The sequence below is a fragment of the Crocodylus siamensis genome, chromosome 4 (assembly GCF_052110815.1).
Source record: "Crocodylus siamensis isolate JL-2025a chromosome 4, ASM5211081v1, whole genome shotgun sequence".
NCBI lineage: Eukaryota > Metazoa > Chordata > Crocodylia > Crocodylidae > Crocodylus > Crocodylus siamensis.
The window spans coordinates 58,385,867-58,396,784 of NC_143398.1; the positions used below are offsets into that span (position 1 = coordinate 58,385,867).

A 10,918-nucleotide genomic window follows, 5' to 3' on the forward strand; every position below is an offset into this window, starting at 1 on the left:
AAATTGAATATATGGCATTTGGAGCTGATTCATGATCGATCCCAATGCTCACCTGAGCATCAGGATCTGGCATTGGGCAGCCCCAGAGTCTGAGATATAGCCATTCCCCCCTAATCAGTGGGTTTGGACTGGTGGAGCCCAAGACCTGATGGGCCCTCTAATCCCCAGAGGCACATATGGAGGGGGGGCGTGGCACTGTGAGGCTGCTACAACACACTGTAATTACAGCATGTCAGAGCAGACTTGATTAAAATCAAGGCTGCTGTAGCATGGTAATTACCGCACTTCAGCAGACTCCAGCATCATGTGCATCAGTGTCCTCATGCTGAAAGATTGCAGCAGGGATGCTTTAATTAGAGCACTGCCATTTTTCAGTGTGGGGGAGCTGATACACATGATGGTCCAGGTGATTTCATTACAGCAGCTCTCAGAGTCACTTTAAATAAAGTGCCCCCCTCCTGGAGTATGTGTATACGCACTCTTAGAGACTAACTGATTCAGAGAGGCATGAGCTTTCGTAGGGAACAACCTACTTCAGGGAAAGAGGGAAAAATGCAAAGGGAAAGAGAACACTGACCAGGAAAGTATGGTTTCAACCAATGCATATCAGATGACTTTGCTTAAAATTTGCCTGTTTCTGTTGGGTGTAGTTGCTTATTTTGGGTCACTAACAACAACAGTATCCAACTCTTCTACAGGGATTTTCATCCACTGTGCAGTCCTGCCAGTTATGCAGTGCTTTAAATAAATGGAGTAACAGGAGAAAAAATTCCTTCCTAACTCCTGAAAATGGCCATCATAAGATTTGATTGCCCTTCTCATTATCTTAGCTTGCATAGCTACAAACATTATTATTGGCTATAAAATAGTCCATACCTTTTCTTGCATGTGTGCTGCACTTTTTTATGGATTCTGATTCATTGACCTTTATCTGCACTGAACAACCTTATGAGCTAGGGTAAAAGGAGAGTCCAATCCATTTCACTTTGCCCTGTGTAATGCATATTTCAAACTCACTGTTTTTCCCAACCCATATTATTTAACTCAAATACATTTACTGTACTGTGTTTTCAGATTCTTTTGATTATTGCTTCTGTTATTGGAATCATCGTCTACAGACTATCAGTTTTTCTCGTGTTTTCTTCAACACTTCCACGGCACATTAATGGAACAGAGGCAATCCAGAAGTACCTGACTCCACAGACAGCCACTTCAGTCACTGCTTCAATCATCAGCTTTATAATCATTATGATTCTGAACATCATCTACGAAAAAGTGGCAATCATGATTACTGACTTTGGTAAGATTATGTTGTAGCTAAGATAGAAACTTTGTCTAAGATAACAAGAAATGACAACATTACTCTTACAATAAGAATCAGCTGTACTATGCATTTTGGAATTTTCTCAACATAGCATGCAATGACTTCTAGAATTTTTCAAGTTCAAAATTTCAGTGCTATCAAAGAAATAAGATGTTCAACATCTTGCATCAAAATTTCTTATAAAGCCAGCATGAAAGATCAATTATTTACAGCGTTGTATTTGTGAAACAGACAAGGCAAAGAAGGTTACTATAATATCCAAGCTTTATGAAAACAGATCAGTAACGCATAACACATTCAATTAAATTAGCTTTTGTTTATAGAGAGAATAGCCTTTTTCTTGTAAATAGATATAATAAGGTCACCATTCCAAAGCTAGAAATTATTCTCCTGCTATTGAATAAATAAACAGTCACAAACATTACCATTTGTTTCTGACCAGGCCATCTGCATCAAAGTTGCTATTCTACTTTAGTTATGTTTTCTTCAACAAATCTTTAGATGTGTAAAGTAGTGTGGTATTTCAATATTGTTTTATTTTCATCAGTTCAAAGTATAATGTTATATATTTAGTGTGCCAGGGTTTTTCTGTGAGCAATACTGAATTTTTGCTTATAGAAAAAAAGACTAAGCGTCTAAGAATACTGTAACGGGGGGCGTTCTAGGGGCCACTTTCCCAGTGGCCTGCCCACTTGTTTCTGGGCTAACCACCCGCATTCTCACCCACCGAACCTTGTTGTTAATTATTTAATTGAAGTTAATAAAGCAGGAGGGTGCCTATTTCTTGTCCCGATGCCAGGACACATTATCTGCAGCTCTGTTCCTCCCCTACATTGCAGCCCAAGCCTCGCAGATGGCATCCAGATGTTATCAATGTCACCGGCACCACACTGGGCCCCAGAATCCTAGTAGTTGCATCCCACTTAGATCCCTCCATTCAGGCAGCCTATTCTGCCTTCATTCCTGGCTGCATAGCTCCCTGAGCTGCTTCCCCCTTACGGGTGTAGTCCCCCCGGCTCTACTGGCCCTGGCCCACCTCCAGGCCAGTCAGAACCCTAGGTGCGCAGCTCTTGGGCGTTCCTCCACTGGGACCCTGGCCCTTTGAGCTTTCCAGTCCTGGCCCCAGCTTGGACCAGTCAAGGGGAGTCCAGACAGGTGTGAGTCTATGGCCTGACTCTCTCTCTGGGGTCCACCTTCTAGACCCTACAAAGGGGGTAACCCACCCAGCTGTGGGGGCTAGGGGTTAAGGTGCCCCAACCCACCTTTCACCAGGGTGATAACTGGCCTGGCATTTCCTGGGGGCTCCCGCACCACTGAGAGTCCCACCAGACCACCCACTCCCAGCAGGGTGCAGTTTTAGGTCATGCCCAAGACCAGGAGCCTCCTATCCATCCCCTGCAGCTCCTCCCTTACCTCCAGGTGATACCTGCAGCCAGGCAATGTTGTTGCCTGGCCTTCCAGCAGCAAAATGCCCTGTTTATATGGGCAGCCCTGAATCTAAAATGGCTGCCCTCATCAGGAACCTGCCAGTTGCTGTCTTCTGGCCCTTAAAGTGGCAGGCACAAAAGTGCCCTGCCACAAATACACTCTCTACTTTTTACAACAGATACAGTTTTAGAATTAGTATAATGACTACAGTATATTAAGAGGTACTAAACTACATAGATAATAATGATGTAATTGTATTCTGGCATGCAAGGCTCATGCAGATTTTTTGACTGAGGCTCCAGAGTCATTCATGGGTTAACACTATTTTTTTTTAACTACAGAACTTCCAAGGACACAGACTGATTATGAAAACAGCTTGACCACGAAGATGTTCTTATTCCAGTTTGTCAACTATTATTCTTCGTGTTTCTACATTGCATTCTTTAAGGGCAAATTTGTAGGTTACCCTGGGGACCCAGTTTATTGGTTAGGAAAATACAGGAATGAGGAGGTAAGAATGTACTACAACATCCTAATTATTAACAGTTAGAGGTATTAGCCAGGGAATGCCCAATGCACTTCAGAAACAGGGGTTCAAAATATAGCCTTGTCCCTTGCCCTTTTCTAGGCCAGCTGCATAGCGTATCAGCATCCAGCACAATTTATAGTAGTTTGAAAGTGTCTTAAAAATCTTCTGACTGTCAACATTCCCTTATTATAGGGACTGCTCTAATAGCTGGGGTTTAGCAGAGCATAACAAAGGTCCAGTCACTCGGATTCTCTCTCGGGGCAGGCCAGCTAAGTTGGCACTGGGGAGGAAGTGGCACAATGTCCTCAACCATCCACTGAGAACCCCCTCGTTTAGCAGTGATCTTCTTATGCTGACAGTGCAGCATGAGGAGGTTGCATAGCCTGGCACCTGCCTGCTTAGGCGAGTGTCAGATTTAGTCTAGTTAGACAAAAGTCACAATTACTAGAAGGTTTTACCTCAGTTGTCCTGTTTTTAAAAATGGTTAAAATAACATTAATTGAAATAAAATTTGTACTTCTTTTTTTAAAAAGAACTCTTCACTTGTGCCCAAAGCATAACATGACTTTGAGAATTTTTCATACCTCTCTAACTTTTAGTGTGATCCAGGTGGATGTCTCCTAGAACTTACCACTCAGCTTGCAATAATAGTAGGGGGTAAATCAATCTGGAATAATGTACAAGAAGTGCTTCTTCCGTAAGTACAGTGTTAAGTATTTTATTATCTAACTAATGAAACGGCTAAAATATTTGAAGGCAAAGAACTTCCCTTTGTTTGAAGTCAATTTGCATTTTGCTATATTTTTCATTAAGAGTAGACTGAGGTGTCAAGAGAACAAGACCAACAGTTCACACTTTGCAGGCCTACCTTGACAATCTTGGGTTTGATTTTTTCAGAAGTCCTGTGCACCCACAGTTTCTAATGACTTGAGTTCAGTATGAGGGTATGTCCTGAATATCAGGCCCCACCTGTTCAAGTTGGGTGCCCATAATTCAGGTGATCGAGATTCAACCCTACTCTGAACACTTTGGCTAGTTTATTATTGCTTAATATTTAGTTGCATGGTTTATATCTCAGGATGTGTCACAGGGTGCCTTACCTCCTGAACTCTAGCCAGAACAGCCTCTCAGCCAGACATTTCCTCCTTCCTTGCTGCAGCAAACTGCAGCCCAGCTTATACTTCTGGGCCAAACTGGCTGTCCTCATCAGGCACCTGGCTGCTGCCTGTTTACTGCTCTTAAAGTGGCCCTGCCACAATGTGCAATTTAAGAATCAGTTATCTACTTATTTATTTTTAAGTATGTTTTTGTAGTTATAAATTTTAGAGGAGTTGATATTTACTGCTTCAATCCAACAGCCAAAAAATGTGATCCTAGTTGGTTTTATGCCACTGGTTTTTCCAGTTCACTGAGCCAGTTATCTGTCCTTCAGATTATTTGTACGTCTCCATTTCCACTTACACTGTATGACCACTTGCAGTTAGGAGTTGAGTCTTAGCTTCATGCCACTTCTAAGTCAGTAGTTAATGTTGCTTGGTATTGTTTGGTCCTGAAGAACTAAATCAAGCCACATCTACCCTTTCTGTTACTTGCAACAATCATGTAACAGGTGTTATTAAGGCTTTAGGGCTTATCAGTCAGAAGTTTGGGAGAAAAATAGAATTATGATGAATTAAATGCGTCTCCAGATGGAGACTCAGAAGAACATAGAAATAAATGAAGTATGCAGCAGGTTAGAGGTGTATAAGGGACTTACTTATATTATTTATTGAACAAAAACAGTGTGCTCAGGGCTGCATAAGTTAGGTGACAAAAATCATACAATTTAAGTCAAACACAGACAATACAGATTGGAGACCACAGTGCTAGGCAAAAATCACAGGCAGAATAATTGAAATGTTTATATATATGTTTCAGTAGGTAAAGGATGGGAACACAACTGAGCTTGATACATATGGCTTTGTGGAAAACTCATCTAAATGGAATGCTGATGTCATTCTTTGAGAAGAGTAGAAGTTTAACTGAGAACGATAAATGCATAGCTGTCATATACTTAGAATTGTATTAGGCACGTGGTTAGCATCTTGTGACATTCTGATAAAAAACTTAATACAATGTCAACAGAATACACATTCAATGGATTGGAAATGATGTCTCAAAAATAGTTATCAGTAGGGTGGAGATTGTTTCTGCAGGGATTCTTATTAGACCTGACTCTAGTCAACATTTTCAACAACAATATGGAGTAAAAATAAAATTTCCATTGATAAAATTTGCAGATGAGACAAAAATTGTTAGATAACTGTGAAGAGATTCATTCACTGATCTGAATCACTTGCTAAGCTGGGCCTATTTAAACAAAATACAGGCAAATATTCTGGAAGACATATGATAGCCAAACACAAGTTATGTATCTTATGACAATGCAGGAATGCAGACCAAACCTACAGAATTTGGAGTTGAAAAGCAATGAATCTGAAAAGGGCTGAAAAGCTAAAGGAGACTAGTAATTCAGCATGAGTTCTCAGAGCTGATGTGGCAGAAGGGCGAACCTGGTCTTCTGGTATATAAACAGGAGAATAGTGAGCCAGAGTGGAGGGGCAATTTATATGTTTACGTGATATTGGTGTGACCACTACTGCCCTATTGCATATGGTAGCATGCATGTTCTGGTGTTGACAGTTTAAAAGGGATAATGAAAAATGGAGAGGCTACAGGTAAGAGTCATAAAAATGAATATGTCTTACAGTGAGAGACAAATATATCTTTTAAACACTTTAAATGGGGAAAGGGACTTACTCTTGGGGCTGTTCATCAGCTTGTACTAACTGTTGCACTTGCATGATTCTCTAGGGATACAAGTTTGCTAAACTGCTGTGATTTTGATCAAGGTTAAAGTTGTGTTGGTTTTGTTATGCTCGTAGCACTATGGACGCGTGTAAGTGCAACACTGATATCTTAACAGCATTGCATCAGTATTATTTGATGTCAATATAGTTATTACATCTGTTTATACCCTTAAAGAACTCAGTCTATTTACCTTATGAAAAAGAAGCCTGAAAGATGACTTGATTATGCAATATATATACCTTTAGAGAGAGTCCTCAGAGGGGACAGAGACACTTTTAATCTAGGAGAGAAAGGCATACCAAGAAACTAAAGCTGAAAATTAAAAAATAAGGGTGATTAACAATTGAAACAAACTACCAAGAGGAATGGTGGGCTCTGCATTTCTTGGAGAAATATAAGAGGAGAAGAACAGAAAGAAAAATGAGGAGAAAAGGACATACATATACACACCCATATACACACACACTCTCAAATCTGAGATGTAAGTAAAGGACATTTAGAAAGGAAGGAAGGAGGCCCTACATCTTGCCTCCACTGAAGTTAAATTCCACTTGTCAATGAATTGGGAATGAAAACTGCAGGTAAAAACGGGGGAAGGATGGAGAATATGAGATGAATGTCCTGTTTTACTTGTTTCATTTTAGGTTCAGTTTCAATGCAGCTATTTTCCAGGATATGTTTAAGGAGTACCCATCATGATAAAGGATACATTAAAAGATGCTTTGACTAAAAAGAAGAATGTTGAAAAAGCAGTACTTCCATACTGTGATAGGGGCATGCTCAAGGCCGGACCTCATGCCGGCCAGCCCACCTGTCTCTGATCTAACCACCTGCCTCACTATTCTGCCGTGCCTTGATGTTTCTTAATTAGTTCTAATTAGGTGGGAAGCTGCCCATTCTTGCCCTGATGCCAGGGGACACTATCTGTGGCTCCGTTCCTCCCTTACACTGCAGCCCAAGCCTCGCAGATGGCATCTACCAGTGGTCTGCACTTGGTCTTTCATAATACATACACCATACATACAAACATACAAGCAAACACATACTGGGCTCCAAGCCCTCAGCCCCCCCACTGGGGCTGTACACTGGGGTCTTCCACCCCTTGGGGCTCAGGTGGCCGCAACCCTACCTGGCCCTAGAGTCTTACATCCCCACACTGTCCCCTCACTGGGGCTCCACACACTGCCCCTTCACTGGGGCTTTGCACACTGCCCCTTCACTGGTCATTGGGGTCTGCCGCCCTGTCCGGCTTAGGTGGCCATAGCCCTGCCTGGCCCTTTGCCCTGGGGTATTACACCCTGTGAGGCTCAGGTGGCCATAGCCATGCCTGGCCCCTTCTCAGGGTCCCTGCAGCCACAAGACTCAAAGAGCCTGGGCGCTGCTTCAGGACCCTCTGCTGACCTGAGCCCTGCCTCAGGACTTGCATGATCCTGGGCTCCCCTTGAACCTGAGATGTGGGGCCTAGAGGTTATTGAGGCACCCCAACCCACCTTCCACCGGGGTGGTAACTGGCCTGGTATTTACTGGGGGCTCCCAGACCACTGGGAGCCCCACCTGACCACCCACTCCCAGCAGTGTGCATTTTTAGGTCATGCCCAGGACCAAGAGTCTCCTATCTGTCCCCATAAGCTCTTGCCCTTACCTCCTAGGTAAGGGCAAGAGCTGCAGCTCAGCTAGGCGATATTTCTGCCTGGGCTGGTAGCAGCACATGGCAGCTTTTATATGCCTAGTATTCAAAGTGGCTGCCCTCATCAGGCACCTGGTAGCTGCCTGCCTGTGTCCTGCCACATTTACATATTAAGAAATCAAAGATCTAGTAAAGTTGGCATCTCTTGAAAAATTTCAGAAGCATTTGGCTAGTATCTCATTCTTTATTTCTCATTACAAACAGGGTGTCTCTTTTCTCTTACTATGAAGGACTTGTATGTAAAAATAGTATCTTGGTTCCTTAACGTACTGTTGCTGTCCTACTTATTCCAAGATAACAAGTAGATTGTAATCGTAGCATAATTTTTCTTAAATTCTGGTGCATGGTTTTTTTGGACCAGACCCTCTAGGGAGGACAGAAAAACACCCTAACCTGGGGAATATATTGGACCACAGTCTCTGTTACTCTTTTCTTTGTGTAGGTATTTTCACCAATTCAATATGGGCATAAAATTCTGCCATTTTGATTTGTTAGCATTTTACACCCATTTTTCACTCTTATAACTTACTCTGTAAAGTCTGATCCACATCAAATCAGACCCACTGTTTGAATTTGGGAGTTTTGGTTGTCCAGTTGTGATCAACAACTTGGCAACAGCACCAGAGCAATTCTCTGCTATAGTAAGTCTTTGATCAGGCACACTAACAATATTAATTATCAAATTTTTCCCTGACTGATAGTTGGATTAAAAATCTAATTGGAAGATGTTGTACACCTGCTAGATCAGAAAAGGTTATTCCACGTTGGGAGCAGGACTACCATCTTCAACCCATTGGAAAACTTGGATTGTTTTATGAGTATCTTGAAATGGGTAAGGAACAGTTCAAATCTGATGTATATGACATTCTCTAAACATGTTTTAAAGAGAGTTTTTGGGTAAATAATGATTTTATAGATTGCCTTGTTTTAGAGATGAAAGCTTGTCTGAAATGATCAAAGATAGATGTTTCCATCAATCTAAATCAATTAAGTGTTTGAAATTGTCAAAGATAGATATTTCTATTAATCTAAATCAATTAAGTGTTTGAAATTGTCAAAGATATATATTTCTATTAATCTAAATCAACTATCTAAAAAGACACGACTTGACTAGCAGTGGTTTATATGAATGGTTTGTTGCCCCTTCATCTCTTACCAATCCTCCTGAAAGTGTTTTAGGAGCGAGGACGCTATCAGCTTCAGCCCCTGTACAACAACATCAGGTTTCTATAGCACACTAATTGGAATTAGGTCCACCTACTTATCATAGGTTTTTGAGAGTTCACAAAACTCCAAGTTTTTTTCCGACCAAGCATACTTTCATACTGTTATAATCATACCTACGTCTGCACCACACACCAACAAGTAATGCCTGTTCATTCTTATGGAATCTTCATTTTTGGCTTAGAAATAGTAAATCCCACATTTGGGATGATGACCCTTGAGGTCCCTTATAAACTTATTATTTTGTTTTTCTAATTTAGGCTTTACAGTATAGCACTTAGTTATTAAATTCCCAATCCAGCAAGGTCAATAATCATATGAAAGAAGCAGGTTACTCATGTTTAGGAGTTATACCTTTTCAACTTTTCACAAACCCAGCACTCTTTCACCGTTTTTTAAATTTTGGTAGATTTCCTTTTCTTTTGGGATTGTGATGTACTTTTCTATGTATCTGATCTCACAAGGAATCCCACTTGAGGACCAGATTATGTACCTGGTAAAAAAAAAAAAATCCCGTCTCTCTGATGGTGTGAGTGAATACATACACATGAAAGTTAAAGAATAATTATCCTATATTTTTTGTCTCATTGTAAGTTATACAGTTTGGATTCGTCACTCTGTTTGTGGCATCATTCCCTTTGGCTCCTCTTCTGGCTCTTATTAACAATTTGTTGGAAATACGAATAGATGCCTGGAAGATTACAACCCAGTTCCAACGCATGGTGCCACAGAAAGCACAAGATATTGGTGCATGGCAGCCAATCATGCAAGGAATGGCGATTGTGGCTGTAGTGACCAACGTAAGTACACAGTGACAATTCCAAACAAAAGTTTTGGGAGTAACTCTTAAATGTTACTTCCAGTTTAGGAGGTAAAGTATCAATAAGTTTCATGCTGGAACAACTGGAGATAAAGTGTTCAAAATTCAGAATTTAGGACTCTAGCCTAAGTCACTTTTCATAAAGAATGTGGATGCTTTCAAGAAATCTAAGTCATTTCACTTTTCAAGAAGATATTAAATTCTTCAGAAATCTTGTGTTCAAACTCATTCTGCGGTGGAAAAATACACTGCATCTTTCCTAGCTGTACAGAACATACTAAATATAGAATTAATTTTCTGAGAATTTTCAAGTAAATTCATGCATTTTGAATAAATTAGGTTGTAATTAAACTAAGTTATTAAATATTATTGTTTCTAATTGTTCTAGTTATGTTTATGACTTCATAGTTAAGTTTGACTTAAAGCAGTTTTTCACTTAAAGCAGAGATTTAAGCTTCTTTCTTGTGTTTTAAAAGCTTCAATGAATCCTCCAAATGACTTATCTTGTGAGGGCAGAATAAATTTTCTCAGAATTTGCAAATGAATCTGTTAATCAGTTTCAGTTAAAATTAGTTTAAATGGGTCCTTTACACATTTTAGCACCTGGTGCCAAAAATTTTTCTCCCCAAATAGTCTTAATAGTCAAATGCGGAGTCTTCAAACTTTCAGTATATTTTAAAACTCATTAACAACTTAAACAAGCTTGGTAAAAAACAGGATTAAGACATTTTAGAAGGCAGGGTAGATTCGAACCTAATAGGCTAAACCAGGGGTGCTCAGCCACTGGCCTGCAGGCCCAATCTGCCCCGCGGAGCTATGACATCCAGCCCACAGAAATCTTCACAGGTCAGAAACATTGGCAGGTGGGGAGTAGTGGAACCTCCACGTGGCAGGGTTCAGCCCTGCCCAGGCCATTGCCACACAGTGGGATCAGGGCTGGGTCCACCCGCTGTGCATCTGGACTGGACCAAGCCGTTCCCCACACATCTAGATAGGGGTCACTTAACTCTCTTCTCCCCTTCCCTCCCTTCCCACCCCCCCAGCCATCTGGATCAG

General features: G+C 41.0%; 1 protein-coding gene across 4 annotated transcripts in view; it reads left to right on the forward strand.

Moving 5' to 3' along the window:
* ANO6 (anoctamin 6) overlaps positions 1–10,918 on the forward strand; it is a 119,635-nt gene that overhangs the window by 91,581 nt on the left and 17,136 nt on the right. For all 4 annotated transcript variants that reach the window (XM_090042384.1, XM_090042383.1, XM_090042386.1 and 1 more), the window contains 5 exons: positions 1,075–1,300; positions 3,094–3,263; positions 3,881–3,978; positions 8,520–8,650; positions 9,637–9,842. In XM_090042384.1, coding sequence (XP_089898510.1) covers positions 1,075–1,300; positions 3,094–3,263; positions 3,881–3,978; positions 8,520–8,650; positions 9,637–9,842 — 831 coding nt within the window. The remainder of the gene's footprint in view (positions 1–1,074; positions 1,301–3,093; positions 3,264–3,880; positions 3,979–8,519; positions 8,651–9,636; positions 9,843–10,918) is intronic.